Here is a 22549-nt window from a genome sequence, read left to right on the forward strand (position 1 = left end):
AAGGTGGGATGCAGAATGTTTTCCTAATAGATCTTATTATGGCAATTGACCTAGATGTCCCCTGAAACCATGGTCCCCAAACCCCTGCCACTGCTACACTGGCCCTCAAAGCATTCAGTTTATTCAGGAAACTTCTTTGCTTTTCGTTTAGTCCAGTTGTGCTGACCTCACCTGTATTGTGTGTTGTCTTTCCCGTCATCTAAAGTCGTTCTTATCTACTATCTAATTAGTGACTACCCCTCTCCCATCTTCCCTCCCTCCGCCATCTCGTAACCATCAGAGAATATTTTCTTCTCTGTTTAAACTATTTCTTGAGTTCTTATAATAGTGGTCTTATACACTATTTGTCCTTTTGCAAATGACTAATTTCACTTAGCATAATGCCTTCCAGATTCCTACATGTTATAAAATGTTTCACAGATTCACCACTGTTCTTTATCGATGCATAATATTCCGTTGTGTGAATATACCATAATTTATTTACCCATTCATCCGTTGATGGGCATCTTGGTTGCTTCCATCTTTTTGCTATTGTAAACAGTGCTGCAATGAACATGGGTGTGCATATAACTGTTCGGGTAAAGGCTCTTATTTCTCTAGGATATATTCCAAGGACTGGGATTGCTGGATCCTATGGTAGTTCTATTTCTAGCTTTTTTAGGAAGTGCCAAATTGATTTCCAAAGTCGTTGTACAATTTGACATTCCCACCAGCAGAGTATGAGTGTTCCAATCTCTCCACAGCCTCTCCAACATATATTGTTTTGTGTTTTTTTGATTAATGCCAGCCATGTTGGAGTGAGATGGAATCTCATTGTAGTTTCGATCTGCATTTCTCTAATGGCTAATGATTAAGAGCATTTCGTCATGTATCTGTTAGCTACCTGAATGTCTTCTTTAGTGAAGTGTCTGTTCATATCTTTTGCTCATTTTTTAATTGGATTATTTGTCTTTTTGCAGTTGAGTTTTTGCAGCATCATGTAGATTTTAGAGATCAGGTGCTGATCAGAAATGTCATAGCTGAAAACTTTTTTCCAGTCTGTAGGTGATCTTTTTACTCTTTTGGTGAAGTCTTTGGATGAACATAGGCGTTTGATTTTTAGGAGTTCCCGGTTATCTAGTTTTTCTTCTGCATTGTTAGTAATGGTTTGTATACTGTTTATGCAATGTATTAGGGCTCCTAACGTTGTCCCTATTTTTTTCTTCCATGATCTTTATTGTTTTAGATTTTATATTTAGGTCTTTGATCCATTTTGAGCTCATTTTGGTGGATGGAGTGAGGTATGGGTCTTGTTTCATTATTTGCAGATGGATATCCAGTTATGTCAGCACCATTTGTTAAAAAGTCTGTCTTTTCGCCATTTAACTGTGTTTGGGTGTTTGTCAAATATCAACTGCTCGTATGTGGATGGATTTTTGTCTGGATTCTCAATTCTGTTCCATTGGTCTATGTATCGGTTGTCGTACCAGTACCAGGCTGTTTTGACTACTGTGGAGGTATAACAGGTTCTAAAATCAGGTAGAGTAAGGCCTCCCACTTTGTTCTTCTTTTTCAGTAATGCTTTACTTATCCAGGCCCTCTTTCCCTTCCATATGAAGTTGGTGATTTGTTTCTCCATCTCATTAAAGAATGTCTTTGGAATTTGGATGGGAATTGCATTAAATGTATAGATTGCTTTTGGTAGAATAGACATTTTTATAAGGTTGAGTCATCCTATCCATGAGCAATGTATGTTTTTCCACTTATGTAGGTCTTTTTTGGTTTCTTGCAGAAGTATATTGTAGTTTTCTTTGTATAAGTCTTTTACAACTCTGGTAAGATTTATTCCTAAGTATTTTATCTTCTTGGGGGCTACTATAAATGGTATTGATTTGGTGATTTCCTCTTCAGTGTTCTTTTTGTTGGTGTAGAGGAATCCAGCTGATTTTTATATGTTTATCTTGTATCCCAATACTCTGCTGAACTCTTCTGTTAGTCTCAGTAGTTTTCTGGAGGATTCCTTAGGGTTTCTGTGTATAAGATCATGTCATCTGCAAATAGAGGTAATTTTACTTCTTCCTTGCCAATCTGGATGCCCTGTTTATCTTTGTCTAGCCTAATTGCTCTGGCTAGGACCTCCAGCACAATGTTGAATAAGAGTGGGGATAAAGGGCATCCTTGTCTGGTTTCTGATTTCAAGGGAAATGCTTTCAGGCTCTCTCCATTTAGGATGATGTTGGCTGTTGGCTTTGTATAAATGCTGTTTATTATGTTGAGGAATTTTCCTTCTATTCCTACTTTGCGGAGAGTTTCTATCATGAATGGGTGTTGAACTTTGTCAGATGCCTTTTCTGCATCAATTGATAAAATTATGCGATTCTTGTCTTCTGTTTTATTTATGTGATGAATTACATTAATTGTTTTTTTAATGTTGAACCATCCCTGCATACCTGGAATGAATCCCACTTGGCCATGGTGAATTATTTTTTTGTATGTTGTTGAATTCTATTGGCTAGAATTTCGTTGAGGATTTTTGCATCAAAGTTCATGAGGGATATAGGTCTGTAATTTTCTTTTTTTGTAGTGTCTTTACCTGGTTTTGGTGTCAGGGATATGCTGGCTTCATAGAATGAGTTTGGTAGTATTCCATCCTTTTCTCTGCTCTGAAATACCTTTAGTAGTGGTGGTGTTAACTCTTCTCTGAAAGTTTGGTAGAATTCTGCAGTGAAGCGGTCTGCGCCAGGAGTTTTTTTGGTTGGGAGTGTTTTTTATTACCTTTCAATCTCTTCTTTTGTTATGGGTCTATTTAGTTGTTCTACGTCTGTTTGTGTTAGTTTAGGTAGGTAGTGTGTTTCTAGGAAATCGTCCATTTCTTCTAGGTTTTCAAATTTGTTAGAGTACAATTTTTCATAGTAATCTGATATGATTCTTTAAATTTCAGTTGGGTCTAGTGTAATATCGCCCATCTCATTTCTTATTCAAGTTATTTCCTTCCTCTCCTGTTTTTGTTTTGTCGGTTTGGCCAGTGGTTTATCAATTTTGTTGATTTTTTCAAAGAACCATGTTTTGGTCTTGTTAATTCTTTGGATTGCTTTTCTGTTTTCTATTTCATTTAGTTCTGCTCTAATTTTTATTGTTTTCTTCTGGTGCCTGAGGGTTTCTTTTGTTGCTGTCTTTCTATTTGTTCAAGTTGTAGGGATAATTCTTTGATTTTGGCCCTTTCTTCTTTTTGGATGTGTGCATTTATTGATATAAATTGACCTCTGAGTACTGCTTTCACTGTGCCCCAAAGGTTCTGATAGGAAGTGTTTTCTTTCTCATTGGATTCTATGAATTTCTTTTTTCCATCTTTAATGTCTTCTGTAATCCAGTCTTTTTTGAGCAGGGTATTGTTCAGTTTCCAAGTGTTTGATTTCTTTTCCGTGATTTTTCTGTTATTGATTTCCACTTTTATGGCCTTGTGGTCAGAGAAGATGCTTTGTAATATTTCAGTGTTTTGGATTCTGCTAAGGCTTGCTTTATGATGTAAAATGTGGTCTATTCTAGAGAATGTTTCATGTGCACTAGAAAAGAAAGTATACTTGGTTGTTGTTGTTTGGAGTGTTCTGTATATGTCTGTGAGGTCAAGTTGGTTGATTGTGGCGTTTAGATCTTCTGTGTCTTTATTGAGCTTCTTTCTGGATGTTCTGTCCTTCAGCGGAAGTAGCGTATTGAAGTCTCCTACTATTATTGTTGAGCTATCTCACATTTCAATGCTGATAGTTTGTTTTATGTATCTTGCAGCCCTGTCACTGGGTGCATAAACATTTAATATGGTTATATATTCTTGGTATATTGTCCCTTTAATCATTATATAGTGTCCTTCCGTATCCTTTCTTATGGATTTAACTTTAAAATCTATTTTGTCAGAAATTAATATTGCCACTTCTGCTCTTTTTTGATTGTTGTTTGCTTGATATATTTTTTCCATCCTTTGAGTTTTAGTTTGTTTGTGTCTCTAAGTCTAAGGTGTGTCTCTAAGTCTAAGGTGTGTCTCTTAGTCTAAGGTGTGTCTCTTGTAGGCAGCATATAGACGGGTCTTTTTTTTTAATCCATTCTGCCACTCTCTGTCTCTTTATTGGTGCATTTAGTCCATTTACATTCAGGGTAATTATGGATAGGTATTTTTTTTTTTTTTTTATGAATTTAGTGCTATCATTTTGATGTCTTTTTTTGTGTGTTGTTGACAGTTTCTTTTTCCCACTTAATTTTGCTGAGTAGATTTTCTTTATATATTGTCCTTTCCTCATATTCGTTGTTGTGGATTTTGTTTGTGCTGAGTCTCTTTTTCTTTCTTGTATTTTATTTTAATGTGTAGGATAGTTTGTCTCCTTGTGATTACCTTATTATTTACCCCTATTTTTCCAAATTTAAACCTAAATTTTATTTCTTTGTATCGCCTTATCTTCCTTTCCATATGGATTTTCTACCTAAAGAACTCCCTTTAGTAATTCTTGTAGTTTTGGTTTGGTTTTTACGAATTCCCTAAATTCTGTTTATCTGGAAATGTCCTAATTTCACTTTCATATTTAAGAGACGGTTTTGCTGGATATATGATTCTTGGCTAGCAATCTTTTTTCCTTCAGTTTTTTAAGTAAGTCATCCCATTGCCTTCCTGTCTGCGTGGTTTCTGCCGAGTAGTCCGAGTTTAGTCTTATTGGCTCTCCTGTGTAGGTGACTTTTCGTTTATCCCTAGCTGCTCTTAAAATTCTCTCTTTGTCTTTGGTTTTGGCAAGTTTGATTATAATATGCTTTGGAGACTTTCTTTTAAGATCTACCTTATGTGGAGTTTGATGAGCATCTTAGATAGATATCTTCTCATCTTTCACAGTATCAGGGAAGTTTTCTGCCAACAAATCTTCAGTAATCTGTTATCCCTCCCTGTTCTGGTACTCCAATCACTCATAGGTTATTTCTCTTGATAGAGTCCCACATGATTCTTAAGGTTTCTTGGTTTTTTAAAAATTCTTTTATCTAATTTTTCTTCAAATATATTAGTGCCAAGTGATTTATCTTCAAGTTCAGAAGTCCTGGCTTCTACTTGCTCAGTTCTGCTTCTCTGACTTTCTATTGAGTTGTCTATTTCTGTAATTTTATTGTTAATTTTCTGAATTTCTGATTGCTGTCTGTCTATGGATTTTTCCAGCTTATTAAATTTTTCATTATGTTCCTGAATAATCTTTCTAATTTCTTCAGTTGCTTTATCTGTGTGTTCATTGGCTTGTTCTGTGTATTGCCTCATTTCCTTCCTGATGTCTTGAAGGGTTCTGTATATTAAACTTTTGTATTCTGCCTCTGGTAATTCCAGGAATGCACTTTCATTTAGAAGATCCCTGGATTATTTGTTTTTAGAGCTTGTTGAGGTGATCATGGTCTGTTTCTTTATGTGACTTGATATTGACTGTTGTCTCCGAGCCATCTCTAAGTTATTGTATTAGTTTATGTTTGCTTACTGTGTTGTAGCTTCTTGGTTTGTTTTGTTTTGATATGCCCAAATGGGTTGCTTGAGTGAGCTAGCTTAATTATTTTCACCTTTGGAGCTCTGGTGTCCTGTCCCCAGATGGCTAGAACTGTTATCAGGTATCAGTCTAGGAGTCCATTCACTTTTCTTGTATGAATTCAGCTTAGGTGCCCAGGTAGCTGATCATCAAGTATGTGGTACGGGCTCTGCCCTACAGTCTTAGAGGGGCAGGGGTGATTGGTGTAGGTACTGGCGTCTGGTTGTAGCAGGGGGTCACATTCTGAACAAGGCAGGGTATTGAGAACTGACCCCTGAGTGTCTCTGAGGAAAGGCGTCCCTATTCCCTAGTGTGTGCAGGTGGGTGGGTTCCGCAGATGGACCATGGACACCCAGTGTTTTTGGTTATAAGGACTGGGAGGTAGCAGTTATCTTTGGGCCCTGTCGTGGGTGGCTGGGTGACCTGAGTGGAGCTACCAGCCCTTAGGCCCCTGATGTGGGTAGGTGAGGACCCTATTTAATAGGCAAAGCAATGTCAAACATCAACACCCACCTCTCCACTGCACAACTGAAATGGTTGGAGTCAGCCCACAGGGGCCTGTTCTTCTGAAATAGGCCCACACAGGTCCATGCAAAGGGGAAAGGTGCTCAGGGTCCACAGACCATTTATGCCTGGACAGGAGCTGCTTCTGTCCTGAGCTCCCCTGTTTAGCGGAGCTGGCAAATAATCTTTTCCCCCAAATGCAGATTTTTTCCTTCTCCAAGGCTGGGATGATGGCTCTAGGCACTCAGCAGTGCCTGTCTGAGGCCCAGGTAATTCAGCTGCTGAAGCTGGCTTGGGGGCGGGGGGTGGGGTGGCATGGTAAAATACACATAAGCACTTAGCTTTTGCCAAGAGCACCGTTTTTCTCTGGTTCCGGAGGTATGAGTTGGCTCTATGGCTGGCTACTTCTCCCTGAGGAAACTGCGGCCGAACGGGAGTATCAGCCCACAGCCGCCGCTCTGGGAATGGTGCCTGAGGGCCCTCTGCAATTCAGGTCCGGTAATTTTTTTTTTAACTCCTCTCTGCTTCTGAACCATCCCTTCCTTCCTCTGCCCCTCTGTTTGTTTTTTAAGCTTGCCTGTTTTGAAGCTCAGGGCTCCTAGCTTGTCATAAATGTACTTATTTCACTTGTTTTTTTTGGGACTTTGTTGTAAAGACGGCTAGCAGGAAGCGTCTGCCTATTCCAACATCTTGGCTCTGCCTCAGTAAGCAGATATTTTTAATGAATACTGTTAACTTTCTCTTTTTCACAATTTAGAATTTTATAATTGTTTTGTCCACATTTAGACTTTAAAAATTGTTTGTTGTATGCCTTAAAATAGCTTCTTTGCTTTTATTCTCTAGAACAATCAAATATATATGAATGTCAGAAATATTTATCTCTAAATGTAAAATTGATAACCATGAAGAATGTTATGCAATCTTTGAAGAATACAGTCCCCATTTGGATTGTATGGATGGATCCTCACTATTAGGTGGTTCAGCCTGGCACCCAAATAAGAATCTTCTCTGTGAACATGTGATAATCTAGTTAGTACCTGCGTTTATTCAGCAATTCAGATATTTACTGAGCTTCTTTGTATGCTAGGATCTGTGGTGAACTGAATGTACTGAGGAATTCCTCCTTTTCTTAGGGATTTCTGTCTGGTGCTTGAATATTTCCAGAGAGGCAGAGTCTCCCATTTTATAATGCATTTCATTCAGTTGATGGATAGTTTTAAGTTTATAAATGTTTGAGTGTTCTTCTTTATATTGTTTGGAAACCTGTGTCCTAGAACTATTCTCTTTGACTGTGTGGTACAGACCTTCCACCAGACAACTCTTCTCTCTCTTTTCTGCCTTTAACATCTCCCATCCTTCAACTGCTTTTCTAGACCTCTCCATCTTGAGTATAATTTTTATGGATGTGCTCCAGTTTAGCAGACATTTAAAAAATGTTAAAAATTAAATACCAGACTCTAGAAGTGTTTGGTCATATGCAGTTTTTAGTGTAATGGTTAAGTTTGAACCCACTAGCGGCTCTGTGGGAGTAAGGACCTGACAATCTGCTCTAGCAAAGATTACAGTTTAGGAAATCGTATGGGGCAGTTCTACTGTCTAAGAGTCACTACGGGTCAGAATTGACTCTACAGCATGCAACAACAACAACTGTATGCTTTGTTCTGGCCAAATTATCTGTCAGTGTGAGTAAAGATTATATTACACCTTGGACATCTACCAACCAATAGAGAAAACATCTGTCCTGGATCCTTGTTGGCAGGATGTGACTTGAGGATTTGGACTCTGTTGTCTCCAAGGGACCTTTAATTCTAATCTTTATTTTTCTCTGAAAAGCTGGGATTCCTTTTAGTCCCTGTTATTTTCTGTCTGAATTGTTTAGGTTTTATTTTTATTTATTTTTTTTGTGATTATCAAAATAACACTTTGAAAAGTGCAATGACAGTTTTCCATGTTTTGTAAAAAATTTAGTTGAAAGCCTCTGTATATGTGCTTTTTACTCAACCCATCACAGGTATTTCCTCATGTTATTAAAGCAATGTTATAAACATAGTTAAAAGTATAATGTCTGACAAGGCTAGAGCATTTTGTAGGTGCCAGATATTCGGCTATGCACTTAAAACAAAACAAAACAAAACAAAACAAAACACAGTGTTATTGAGACGAAATTCACATACCATATAATTCACTCATTTAAAATAGACAATTAAATGGTGTATTTTATAATATTCATAGGTAAGAGTAGCCATCACAACAGTCAATTCTAGAATGTTTTTATTACCCACAAAAAGAAACTCTGTGGACCTTGGCCACAAGCCCTCACCTCCGCCCCAGTGTTTCTTTTACCCTTTCTAGCCCATGACAACCACAGATATATTTCCTGTCGGTAAAAATATGGCTATTCTGGACATTTCATAAAAATGAAATCATGCAATATGTGATTGTTTGTGGCTGGCTTCTTTCACTTAGCATAATATTTTCACAGTTCATTTATGCCGTGGCATGTATCACTATTTTATTCCTTTTTGTGGCTGAATAATATTCCATTGTATGGATATACCGCATTTTATTTCTCCATTAGTTCATGAACATTTGGGTTGTTCCTACTTTTTGGTTATTATGAATAATGCTGCTATGAACATTTGTGCACAGATTTTTGTGGGGATGTATGTTTTCATTTTTCTTGGGTATTTACCTAGGAGTGGAATTGCTAGATAATATGGTAACACTATGTTTAATTGTTTGTGGTGCTGCCAGAGTATTTTCGAAAGTGGCTGCAACCATTTTACATTCCCAGCTGGATATGAGGGTTCCAGTCTCTTCACACCCTCACCAACACTGTTTATTATCTGTCTTTTTGACTGTGACCATCTTAGTGGATGTGAAGTGGTGTCTGTGGTTTTGATTTGCATTTCTTTTATGGCGAATGATACCGCACAACATTTCATGTGCTTATCAGTATTTGTATATCTTCTCTGAAGAAATATTTATTCGTATGCACTTTATATGTGTCATTTCATTTAATCTTCACAACTCTGTAAGGTAGCCATACATACCATGCCCACATTACAGAAGAACCATGCGTCACATAATCCACATCATATGCACGCACTAGGATTCATTAACTACTTCCCTAAATTTGGACATTTAATTGTTTCTCCTTTTCCCTTACTTGCCCGTAGTTTCTTAGCTCAGACTTAAAAGCTACGATCATTTTAAAGCTCTATATTTTTAATATTAAATTCTTTTCTAGAAAAATGGTACTAAGTTATATTACTGCAGGAGTGTATGAAAATGTTCGTTTTACTCACTCATGCTAGCAATGAGTGCTGTTCTTAAAACAATAGTATTGTTAATGTGATAGATAGAAATATCTCCTTATTGAAAAATTGCATTTGATTGATGTTTTAATTTGCTTTGCTTTGATTATCAATGAGATTGATTTTTTTGTGTTTATTAATAATTTTCACTTTCTCTTTTGTGAATTGTCTGTACTTTTTTTTTTAATTTAGGTAACTGGCATTTTGCAGAATTTACATTAATCTCTATGAAATCTACCCGTTTATTTCTGCCAAAAGTGTGGGTCATTTTTATTGCTGGACTCTACATGTTGGCCTTGCCAACCCAGAGACAGTTAATATCCTTCTGGGTAAAACTCAAGCCCATAGTTTTTAGGAACTCTCAGTTGCTGAACAGAGTAATGAATTCTGTTCTTAAATAAGAAATCTAGTTTTGGCTTCTTGACTCATGAACAAGGTGCTCACATATTCACTATTTTTCAATTTATGTCATTTTTAAATTTGATAAGCATGTGGGCTGTCTCTTATCTAAAGTACATATAAAAATTGCTGTGGTGGACAGAACAAGCTTGATACCAAACCATTCATTTCTGTACCTTTTATCTCTTCCTTAGGTGGCCCACGAATTGGAACTTTATAACACAGGATATTACTTAGGCATGTTCGTGAATTCTTTTGCAGTCTTTCAGGTATGTTTAATTTGCTATCTTATTTGAAGATTTAGTAGTATTTTTTACTATTGCAGACTTTTTTGAATTTAATAAATGATCATTATGAAATGTTAACCTTTTATTAAATATATTGCTGCAGTACAGTTTGTTATATTAGTATAATTTGAAATGGAGAGAGGATCATCTCAGTTTCAAAAGCAAGTAGAAAAACTCAGCACTGGGGAAATTAATGGAATTGTCATTAAACAAATAACTTCTTTCCTTTATATTACTTTCCTTGCCCTTAAACTGATTGTGTATATGTGCATGTGTGTTTGTGTGTATGTGAGAGAGAGAGAGTATGTGTATGTGTGTTTGTGTGTATGTGAGAGAGAATGTGTGTGTGTGTTTGTATGTGAGAGAGAGAGTATATGTGTATGTGAGAGAGTATATGTGTGTGTGTGTTTGTGTGTATGTGAGAGAGAGAGAGAGTATGTTTGTGTGTGTGTATGTGGGAGAGAGAGAGGAGGGAGAGAGAGAGAGAGAGATTTTGATTGATTGAGTGTACGCACATTTGTACCTAAGCTTTCAAAAATAATAAGGGTGAGTCCGGAATGTGGGAGACTGCTCTTACAGTTTAGACAGCATTTAAACTTTTATTTAAAAAAAAATTTAAAACTTTTTTTTCTAGGAATGTGGCCTCTGGGTATTGACAGATGCAAACCTTGTGAAGGATTACATTGATGGTGTTTGTAAGTAAAACATTGCAATATGATTGTAAAGTATTTAAGCCTTTCATCTTAGATATTTAATAGTACTTACGTAGGTCTGAATAGTTTCGGGCTCAGCATGGATATTATGATTTTCATTTTCAGCTTTCTTATTCTAGGAATATTTGGAATTTAATGTACTGACAAGTTGAGGTTTTCACCCTGGCCATGATGTCAGAGTGTTTGGGCTGCTGTCAGAATCTTTGAAATGAATGCTTTCCGTTTGCTGCCTGTAATTTGAGGGGGTATATTTTGGGGCATATTGGGAGCTTCTGTGCCATAAATATGCTTTGTATTACAAACTGTGCTGTTATTTTGGAATTAGATAAAAGGAGGAAAACGTTTTTGAAACATCTGTGTTCTCCTTGATGTTCACCTGGAAAATAATCCAGATGCCATAAAGTATGCTGGCATATGTATACGTGTGTTTGTATATGTGCACACATGTGCGCGCATGCACGTGCTCACACACACACATCTTGTCAATACCGGGAGATTTAAGTTCTTCCTGGACAGGATCACATCTGTACATCCTAGGTTCCCTGAATTGCTGAGTTGGGGTGGCTATAATGTAACAATAAGAAGTGTAATTTTAGGAAGAAGATGTAAAATGTTTTGACTAAAGTAAATGTATAAATGAGAATGATTAACTGTAGAAGTCATTCTCCTTTCAGGTAAAATTATGGCAATATATCATCTTGAAAGGTTTCCCCAAGTGTCACAATTCCTGTCCCTGAATTTCCTGTTTCTTTCAGAAGTGTTCTCTGTTATACCACACCAAGCCTCAGGCTCTTGCTACCACAGTACCCCCAAGTGTCTGCCCTGAAACTAGGACTTTGTTTCCATTTTGGAGATCTTACATGTACTGCTCTTCCCACTTCCTTTTCCCATCCCACCAGTTTAGCTTCTGCAGATATTTGGTTTTGATGTTTGAATTTCTAGCCTCCAGTCTTACTCTTTGTCCAGTTTTTATGTCCAGTCCAGTTTGTGTTTTCTGGCTTGTTGATGCCTGCACCTGCTCCGACTAGGCTGTTAGTATGCATACCTGTCTTAGTTTTGACGGATACTTACTGACTTGCTATTTCCATGAGACTCTTAACAATTTTATTTTAGCTTACCTCACCTGGATTCCCTACCTATACACTGACCCACTTCTTCAGATGTCATGGTGTGGTTGTTTCCTCCTCTATTAAGCGGTACAGCAAAGCTGGAAGGGTGGTTTCCCTTGGCTCCCGTGCTTTTTCACCAGTCAATTCAGCTTGAGTTGTACTGTTTCGTTTTACCGAAATTCAAGATAATTTCCTTCTTAGTCCTTGGAAATGTAGGTATTGTATTCAATTCAGTTATTTCCTGGCACAAGGGAAGTCTTTTATATACACACACATGTGTGTGTATATATATGTATATATATATTTTTTACATGACTTTAAAGGAATTCTTGATTCTAAATTTTTGGGAGTCATAGTGGTAACAGTAAATATTCTAAATGATAAATTTATAGTCTTGAAGATTTTATGAACTAATTTTGATCTTTATGGTGCATTTAGCTCTCCTCATATAATCCTCCATCCTGGACAACCTTCCATGCATCTCGGTTTTTCCATTCTCTTTTTGTCAGTCTCAGATTTTGCCCGTGTTTGTTCATATTTACTTATCAAATCCTGTCTGATGCCTACTGGAATACTCATTCTGTGTCAGTAATACTTATATCCTTTACCTTTTATGAGAACATTTTTCCGTCTTTTCCCTATAACAGAAAAAACCTGTTCCTCTCGTGAGCACACCTCCTTATTTTTCTTTCTTCTGGATCAGTGTCTTTAGGTACAGTTTAGTATTTTCTTGGCTGCCTTCTGACTACTGTTAAACAACCCTTAGCCAAGAGCCCCTTATCATTTGAAACTCAAAATTATTTTAATTATAGCTCTTTCTGTCAACATTCAGGTCACTTACTTTCCCTTTCTCGTGTACGTCGATAACTCTATACATTGATGACTCTCACAAAGATTCAAAATCTTACTTCTTTTGTCATCTCAAGCGATATGAATGTCCACATGGTTGACCAGTCTAATGAACAGTATCCTGTGATCACCACTATGGCAATGATAGTCACCCAAGGCCATATTATCTTATCACTTGAATACTGCTCCACTCCTAACACTTCAAATGCCTGTCCGTGTATCTTGTATACTCCCTCACTCCCCTAAATCTGTTAGACATCTTCTTTGGCCTTACTGAGATCTTTAGTCTCTTGACTTCTCCTGGCCTCCTTCTGGTTTCACTTCCCTCTGATACCTGGCCTGGACCACATGACTCATCAATTTGGTAGAATTTCTTCCTAGTTCTTTGTCCTTTTATCACATCTTCACTATAAAACCCAACTCTGAAACAACTCAACTGTTTGTTCTTATCCCTCTGTTTCTCCATCCTGATGCCCCACAAATACCTTGAATTTAATATTTCACAAACCAAGCTAATAAAACATGACCTAACCCTCACAACCTTACACTTCCTTCCATATCTCTGTTAATGAATCATCATCTGCTCTACCTAGATGTCCAAATCAGAACCCAGAACTCATTCTTAATTCCTCTGTCTCCTTTCTTTCAGAGGTGGAACAACATAGTGGTTAAGAAAGGAATTTGCCATCAAATACCTGGCTTTGAATTCTGACTTAATGATCCAGGGCAAAGTCATTAGTCTCTCTAAGCCTTAGGTTTTCCCCTGCAGAATAGGGCTTATAATAGTACTGTCTTATAGGGTTGTTATGAGGTTAAATGCAAAAGCACCTACAATGTTTAGCACATGTTTGGCACTTAGTTGGCCTGCAGTAATCTCTTATCTGCCCCTCAGATCCAGTTTGTTCAATTCATTATTCATTGAATAGTGATGATATTAATCGTATGCCTAGTACGTACTAGGTAATAGGAATACCAAATTGGTCTAGTGGGGCAGACCAACAAGCAGTTAGAAGAATGTGCTAAGGGACTACAGTGTGCCATACCTGCACACAGAAGGCATCCAACCAGGAGGCACAGCAAAACCATCTCTTGAGATTATCTATCCTTCCCTTTGCCTAGCTTCAGGCCCTCACTGCTGTCCGTTACCTGACCATTGAAGTAGCCTCCTAACTGTTTTCACTGCCTCCATTTTCCCCAGCTCTAAACCATTGTTTACACTGATGCCAGAATTATCTTTGTAAGACATGGATTAGATCATCTTCTAATTTATTTTAAACCTTTCAATGGGTCACCATTGCTTAAAAGCATACAAGTTCAGATCCTTCAACATGTGATACTTGACATTTTAAAATCTGGGCGCAACCATTCTTTCTCCTCTCATTTTATGTCGCTCTTACCAAATATTCATTGTCGTGTCCTAGATATGGCTTTGTACTGGCTTACTGTTTTTTTTTTTTTTTTCCCTGTATGGGATGTTCTTTATTAAGACTTAGAGAAACTGTGCAAAATAGAATATCTATTCCACTTGTTTTCCCCTGGCCAGATCCTTAGTCATCATTCAGATTCTGTATAAAATCTAGCATTCTCTGCATTGTACGTTATGTGTACGTCTGTTACCATCCACATTGTGTTTATTACTGTTTTCTGTGTTTCTGCCTCCTCCATAGACTTATCAGTGAGTTCATTGCATTCATCTTTGTAACATTGGTACTTACGGTGTATTTTTTTTTCACTTTACTTTGAAATAATTTTAGACTTACAGAAAAGGTGAAAAAAATAGATGCTCAGAAGTCTTTATGGCAACATAGCTTCTTTTTTTAAAAAAAAAGAAGCCAATAAACTGGGTGATTGTAGCATCTCATGGCTGGTGTAATCAATGATAATCAGCACTAGGGAGCTAGAAAAAGAAGAGTAGTAGGATTGTAGGTTACTTTTAAAAGCATGAGTTAAATTAAAAAAATTTTTTTTGCAACTGAACTGTAAGTAGTTTTTCAGATATTGGCCGTAGGGGTAGGGAGCATTTTTTCTAGTTCTGGCTCTGCTGACTTACCTGGGTCTCAGGTTTCTCATCTAAAATGAGAGGGTTGGACAAGATGAACTCTAAGAACTTCTTCAGCTGAGAGGGCTATGATTCTGTGGACTAAGTTTATAATTCATTTTCTTTAGTGATTTTTTTCTAGCAGTTGTCAATCTTTATTTTTAGATGACAATCCAGAGGTTGCCGAGAGGTTTGTGGAGGAAAGTGAAGGCTACATGGTAGATTTTCATGACTTTTCTTCGGTTAGCAATCCACGTGTCAGAAAGCATTTTCCAGAGACTTGGATTTGGCTAGACGCCAACATGGGGTAAATATTTTATAGAATTCCTTACTTATACATTTTTTGTTTAGTGTTTGTTTTAAATTAGTTTTTCTCTCTTTTAAATGTTTAAGTACAAACATAGTATGATTAAGAACTAAGTAGAACAAGAGGTTTTCGTTTTAGAATGACGTTTATCATATTTTATTTTAATATAGTGTTTAATAAGGCCACATGCAGGTTGTGGTAGTGGGAGTATTATCAAGGAGGTAATGATATTAATTGCATGCTTGGTCTCGGACTGTGATCTTTTTCTGATGAAAGGTGATTTTTACTTTCATTGAAATCTCAGCATCCCTGATGGAGAAAAATTTCTGGGAGTAGTACATTTGTTGCCTTGGGGTGGAAAGCACTCATGATTACTTCCTGCTCCCTTGGGGCAGTGCTTCTAACTGAATCCCACTCCTCATAAAACATCTCCATGAGCCACAGGGAGAAGGAACATGGAAGGTAGAAGGAATTCATCTTAGCCGACAACACCTGTGTTACTTGGCCTGGCGATTGAGCATGTAAATCGTGAAATGTGCACAGTGTATCATAGTCACCCATTTAGGGAATCTTGAAATAAGACATAAGTCAGACCTCAAAAAACAAAACAAAGCAAATAACAACACCGACAGGTATACAGAGAAAAAACTTTTCTGCAAAGTGAGAGAAAAAAGTGGAGTTCAGTCTGAAAACAGGTATTTATGCAAAATTTATGAAAATAATGTTCATTCTGAAGATATAAACATATTGTGGAAAGACTATTGGGATATGAATCAGTATGCAGTATTATGACCTAGTTCTTAAGGAACATGGAATCTACTATTTCATACCTATTTCTTTTCAATGGTTTTAAATTAAGATATGTAAATGGTTTGGAAAATTAAGATTCTTCCAAAAAATAGTATTAAGTTATATTGACTTATCTTGAAAGGTTGTTGGAGCCAGTTCTTGTTTTATGATTTTTTTTTTTGTTGTTTGTTTATCTTGACTTCAGTTCCAAGATTTACCAAGAATTTGAAGTTACTGTGCCTGATACTATCACTTCTTGGGCAGCTACTGCTTTTGTGATCTCTGAGGACCTAGGTCTTGGACTGACAACTGCTCCCGTGGAGGTAGAATATTAAAGGGTTGCTTTTTTTTATATATTTACAGTCCCACAAACCTAAGAAAGTGTCAGCTCTTCAGTGGGTTAAAAAAATAAAAAAGATTGTTTATAATATTGATAACAGTTTGAGATTCCTTCATTTTGTCTTTCTGTTTTCTGTTTATAATGTAAGCTGAATTAAACTACTGAATGTGCTAAGTTTATGTTAAGATTTGAATAGAAAAGTTTATTATCTAAGCACTTGCAAAATTCAGAAGAGAGAGTATGCTTTCAGCCTGTACCTCTCCAAGGATGTACAGAAATTCCCTGGATTTTCCCTTAGCAGAAATTCCTTCATATCTCTTTGGTCAAATTGCATCAACATTGTTTCCTAAACTAGGCATGGGTCAAATGAACGAGCCCCTGGTTTAGATTGCTGTAGATCAGTAGCTCTCACCTCTGGCAGACCTGAAGCCCCTGTTTATAAAACTCATTTCCTGTGCTACCGCTGTATCTCCTGAGATGAAATTCGTAGTTTATAACCTACCTTTCCACACAATTAAAAAAAAAAAAATTCAATAAAATATCCTAGGTGAAATAATAAGGAGAAAGAAAAGGAAAGTAATATATAATAAAATAATAGATATTTCAGTATGTAAATGCCCAGGCACAGCTAAGCTTGAAAGCATAGTGACCTATTTAGATGTTTACCCCATGAATAGAATCTTCTTGCACGTAACAGCTACGAGTGCAGTTTGATATACATGCATTATTTTGAAGACTCAAAAACCATGAGTGGTGCTATGCTGCCTGTGGTGAAGTAAATTTCTGAAACTAAGCTGCTATCTTCTCTTGATTTATGAAATAGTTGTATTGGTAAAAAATTCATTGTGAGTTAAAAAATGCTTTAGGTTTATATATAAATTGGAATTCGGTTCTAGGCTCACATAATTATAAACAAGTGCTTTATCTACACAATTGTCTGAAGGGACAGTCAAATGTCATGTGAAACATGGAACAATTCTTCACCGGCTGAGACTGTCCTGAGTACTGCAGACCTTCACCCACAAAATGCTAATTGCACCCTCCAATCGTGACAATCTAAGACGCTTCCATAAATGTCCATATCAACCTCTAGAGGGAATTACTGCGGCTCAGAGGTGGGGGTGGAAGAGTGGGGTGGAGTGGGGTGGAGTGGGGAATCAGCCTCCACTGCAGAACCTGGCCAACAATATGGGAGTGGGTCACCAAGGAGAAAGTACATACATGTGAATGTGTAGAAGGTAGTTACTGGAACAGCACTGGGCCTGCCACATTTAGATTCTCTACACTTGCTTCTAAAACGGGCTGCATCATTTGGCCAATGGTTTTTTAAAGCAAAATGGTGCAGCCAGTATAGTATAGTAGAAAGGGTACTTGCTTTGGCATCAGACACACTGGAATTCTCTTCTGGCTTCTCTACTTACCAGCAGTGTGATCTTGTACTTGTTACAGAGGTCTCTGAGCTTCAAGTTTTTTTTTCTCCCTTTAAAATAGGACCATGACACCTGCCTTCTAGGGTTGTAATGATTAAATAAGATAATTATGTAAAGTGCCTGGTTCATAATGGGCACACAGTAAAATGTAGTGATTATCATTAAATCAATTTGCCATCATTCATTCAGGATCAGTTGTTATTTACTTTCTGTATATAGGAAAATGGACATTTCTAAGTGAAGTTTATAGGCTTCACCGCTTTTGTGAGAATTGCTTTTAATTGTGTAAAATGTGAAGCATTTTGACCTGAATGAAAATATGTACTCATTTTGTTCTTTTCAGCTACGGGCCTTCCAGCCATTTTTCATTTTTTTGAACCTTCCCTATTCCGTTATCAGAGGTGAAGAATTTGCTTTGGAAGTAACCATATTCAATTATTTGAAAGATGCCACTGAGGTAATATATTCAAACTTTTGTTAATGATTTACATTTCAGGAGAAAACATGTTCTTATTTTGTAGAGATTGGGTTATGTAGTAATTGGGCATCTGGGCATCTAAACATTTTATACATTCCTGGGAGATTGAAAATAGACTTACTTTGTCAGCAATTTCGTTTATTCATTATGTCTAAGGATATTACTAGCATGTCTAAGTTAATTCTCCCACACATTTTTGTCAGTTTGTCGTACTGTGGGGGCTTGTGCGTTGCTGTGATGCTGGAAGCTATGCCACTGGTATTCAGATACCATCAGGGTCACCCATGATGAATAGGTTTCAGCTGAGCTTCCAGACTAAGACAGACTAGGAAGAAGGACCTGGCAGTCTACTTCTGAAAAGAATTGGCTGGTGAAAATCTTACGAATAGGAGTGGAACATTCTCTGATACAGTGCCAGAAGATGAGCCCCTCTGGTTGGAAGGCACTTAAAATGCAACTGGGGGAAGAGCTGCCTCAAAGTGGAGCCAAGCTTTTGAGACCTTCATTGGCTGATGTGGCATGACTCAAAATGAGAAGAAATGGCTGCAAACATCCATTAATAATCAGAACATGGAATGTATGAAGTATGAATCTAGGAAAATTGGAAATCATCAAAAGTGACATGGAATGGATAAACATTGATATCTTAGGCGTTAGTGAGCCAAAATGCACTGGTTTTGGTCATTTTGAATCAGACAATCATATGGTCTACTATGCTGGGAACAACAGCTTGAAGAGGAATGGCATTGCCTTCATCATCAAAAAGAACATTTCAAGATCTATCCTGAAGTACAGCACTGTCAATGATAGGATAATATCCATACGCCTACAAGGAAGACCAGTTAATACGACTGCTATTCAAATTTATGCACCAACCACTAAGGCCAAAGTTGAAGAAATTGAAGACTTTTTATCTGAAATTGATCGAACATGCAATCAGGATGCACTGATAAATTACTGGTGATTGGAATGCAAAAGTTGAAAACAAAGAAGAAGGGTTGGTAGTTGGAAAATATGGCCTTGGTGATAGAAATGATGCCGAAGATCACATGATAGAATTTTGTAAGACCAATGAGCTTAACAGAAGATTTCAAAGGGTGGCTCGAGAGGACAAAGTAAAGTATTATGATATGTGCAAAGATCTGGAGATAGAAAACCAAAAGGGAGGAACATGCTTAGCATTTCACAAGCTGAAAGAACTGAAGAAAATATTTAAGCCTCGAGTTGCAATACTGAAGGATTCTACAGGGAAAATATTAAATGACGTAGGAAACATCAAAAGAAGATGGAAAGAATATACAGAGTCACACTGTACCAAAAAGAATTGGTTGACATTCACCCATTTCAGGAGATAATATATGATCAGGAACTGATGGTACTGAAGGAAGAAGTCCAAGTTGCGCTGAAGGCATTGGTGAAACATAAGGCTTCGAGAATTGACGGAATACCAATTGAGATGTTTCAACAGTTGGATGCAGTGCTGGAAGTGCTCACTTGTCTATGTCAAGAAATTTGGAAGACAGCTACCTGGCCAGCCGACTGGAAGAGATTCATATTTAAGCTTATTCCCAGAAAAGGTGATCTAACCGAGTGTGGAAATTAGTGAACAATGTCATTAATATCACATGCAAGCAAAATTTTGCTGAATATCATTCAAAAGCAGCTGCAGTGGTATATCGATACGTAACTGCCATTTCAAGACAGATTTAGAAGAGGATGTGGAACGAGGGTTATCATTGCTGATGTCAGATGGATCCTGGCTGAAAGCAGAGAATACCAGAAAGATGTTTACTGGTGTTTTATTGACTATGCTAAGGCTTTCGACTCTGTGGATTATAGCAAATTATGGATAACATTGCAGAGAATGGGAATTTTGGAACACTTAATTGGGCTCATGAGGAACCTGTACATGGATCAAGAGGCAGTCGTTTGAGCAGAACAAGGGGATACTGCATGACTTAAAGTCAGGAAAGGTGTGCGTCAGGGTCGTATCCTTTCACCATACCTATTCAGTGTGTGTGTTGAGCAAATAATCTGAGAAGCTGGACTATATGAAGAAGAATGGGGTATCAGGATTGGAGGGAGACTCGTTAACAACCTGCAATATGCAGATTACACAACCTTGCTTGCTGAAGTGAAGAGGACTTGAAGCACTTACTGATGAAGATCAAAGACCACAGCCTTCAGCATGGATTAGATTTCAACATAAAGAAAACAAAAATCCTCACAACTGACGAGTAAGCAACATCACGATGAATGGAGAAAAGATTGAGGTTGTCAAGGATTTCATTTTACTTGGATCTAAAATCAACACCTATGGAAGCAGCAGTCAAGAAATCAAAAGACCCATTGTGTTGGGCAAATCTGCTGCAAAAGACCTCTTTAAAGTGTTGAAAAGCAAAGGTGTCACCTTGAGGACTAAGGTGCACCTGACCCAAGCCATGGTGTTTTCAGTTGCTTCATATGCATGTGAAAAGTGGACACTGAATAAGGAAGACTGAAGAAGAATTGACACCTTCGAATTGTGATATTGGTGAATAATATTAAATATACCATGGACTGCCAAAAGAACAAACAAATCTGCCTTGGAAGAAGTACAAAAAGAATGCCTCTTAGAAGCAAGGATGGTGAGACTATGTCTCACATACATTGGGTCTCACATATATTGGACATGTTATCAGGAGAGATTGGTCCCTGGAGAAGGATGTCATGCTTGGTAAAGTTAGAGGGTCATTGAAACTGAGGAAGACCCTCAATGAGGTGGATTGACACAGTGGCTACAACAGTGGGCTCAAGCACAGCAACAATTGTGAGGATGGCACAGGACCGGGCAGCATTTCGTTCTGTTGTGCGTAGGGTCGCTTTAAGTCGGAATCAACTTGATGGCACCTAACAACAAGAAGCTAATTCTCAGGGCCCTTGTGGTGCAGTGGTTAAGAGCTCAGTTACTAATGAAAAGGTCAGCTGTTTGCATCCACCAGTTGTTTCTTGGAAACCCTATGGGGCAGTTCTACTCTGTCCTATAGGATCGCTATGAGTCAGAATCGACTCAAAGGCGATGGGTCTGTAAGTTAATTCTCTGCTTAATTTCCAGCACAGGTTCTTCACTTTAGCCACTTTACTTTCTCATTATCTCTGAGGCATGTCTTTCTCTTTCCTGCCTCCCTGCGTTTTTTCATACCCTTCCCCACATCTAGAATGCATTGGCACTTTATCACTGCCATTCCATGCCCACTGCAGTTGGCAAGATTTATTCCCTTCAAGACCTTGCTCAAAAGATGCATTTTCTGAGGAATCTCATCCATTCTGTTATGTTTGTAGTGCCTATGTTTATACAGTGTGTTATATTTTCAAAGATTTGTTATTTGAGCCGTATGCCTTTTGTCTGCATAGCTATTTAGTTCCCTGAAAGTGAGGGATTAGGCCATTGTTTGTATTTGTGCTCATGTTAACCAGTTGCCGTGGAGTCGATTCTGACTCATAGTGATGCTACAGGACAGAGGAGAACTGTCCCATTGAGTTTCCAGGGAGTGCCTGGTGGATTCGAACCGCCAGCCTTTTGGTTAGCAGCCATAGCTCTTAACCACTACACCACCAGGGTTTCCATACCCATGTTAGTGTTAACCAAATGATTGATTTAGTAGGGATATGTAATTAATTTTATTACATGAAAATGCCACAATCTCTTTAAGCTTTATATCCATAAAGTAAATTGGTTATTTTTTTATTTCTGCTTTTTAATAAGACCAACGTGGTACAGCATAAAGAGCAGGGGATCTAGAGTTAGAAAGTCAGGATTCAGTTTTTAGCTCTGTAACTTACCAGAAAATAATTTCTTCATGGGTGAGATGGGAATCATAATTGTTATCTCTACAAGAAGTATTTTGAGAAGCATATGAGAAAATAAGTGGAGAAACAATTCATAAAATGTTAAGGCCTAGAGAGATGCTATTCTGTCTTTTTTTTTTTTTTTGGATGATATGTGTTAATTTTTTTATTGTGCTTTAGATGAAGGTTTACAGAGCAAATTAGTTTCTCATTAAACAATACACATACTGTTTTGTGACACTGGTTGCCAAGACATGTCAACATTCTCCCCTTCTTGACCTTGAGTTTTCCAGTATCAGCTTTCCTATCCCCTCCTGCCTTCCACTACTTGCCCCTGGGCTGGTGTGCGCATTTAGTCTCATTTTGTTTTACGGACCTGTCTAATCCTTGGCTGAAGGTAAAACGCAGCAGTGACTTCGATACTGAGTTAAAAGGGTGTCTGGGGGCCATACTCTCAGGATTTCTCCAGTATTTGTCCGACTGGTTAGTCTGGTCTTCTTTTTGTGTGTGTGAGTTAGAATTTTATTCTACATTTTTTTCCAGCTCTGCCCGGCACCCTCTTTTGTGATTCCTGTCAGAGCAATCAGAGGTGTTAGCCGGGCACCATCTAGTTGTGCTGGACTCAGTCCGGTGGAGGCTGTGCTA

General features: G+C 37.7%; 1 protein-coding gene across 4 annotated transcripts in view; it reads left to right on the forward strand.

Annotated features, from left to right (window-relative positions):
- CD109 (CD109 molecule) overlaps positions 1 to 22549 on the forward strand; it is a 227911-nt gene that overhangs the window by 164962 nt on the left and 40400 nt on the right. For all 4 annotated transcript variants that reach the window (XM_064288035.1, XM_064288033.1, XM_064288038.1 and 1 more), the window contains 5 exons: positions 9931 to 10005; positions 10658 to 10718; positions 14898 to 15039; positions 16034 to 16151; positions 17942 to 18055. In XM_064288035.1, coding sequence (XP_064144105.1) covers positions 9931 to 10005; positions 10658 to 10718; positions 14898 to 15039; positions 16034 to 16151; positions 17942 to 18055 — 510 coding nt within the window. The remainder of the gene's footprint in view (positions 1 to 9930; positions 10006 to 10657; positions 10719 to 14897; positions 15040 to 16033; positions 16152 to 17941; positions 18056 to 22549) is intronic.

Source organism: Loxodonta africana, chromosome 1 (genome assembly GCF_030014295.1).
Source record: "Loxodonta africana isolate mLoxAfr1 chromosome 1, mLoxAfr1.hap2, whole genome shotgun sequence".
NCBI classification, from domain to species: domain Eukaryota; kingdom Metazoa; phylum Chordata; class Mammalia; order Proboscidea; family Elephantidae; genus Loxodonta; species Loxodonta africana.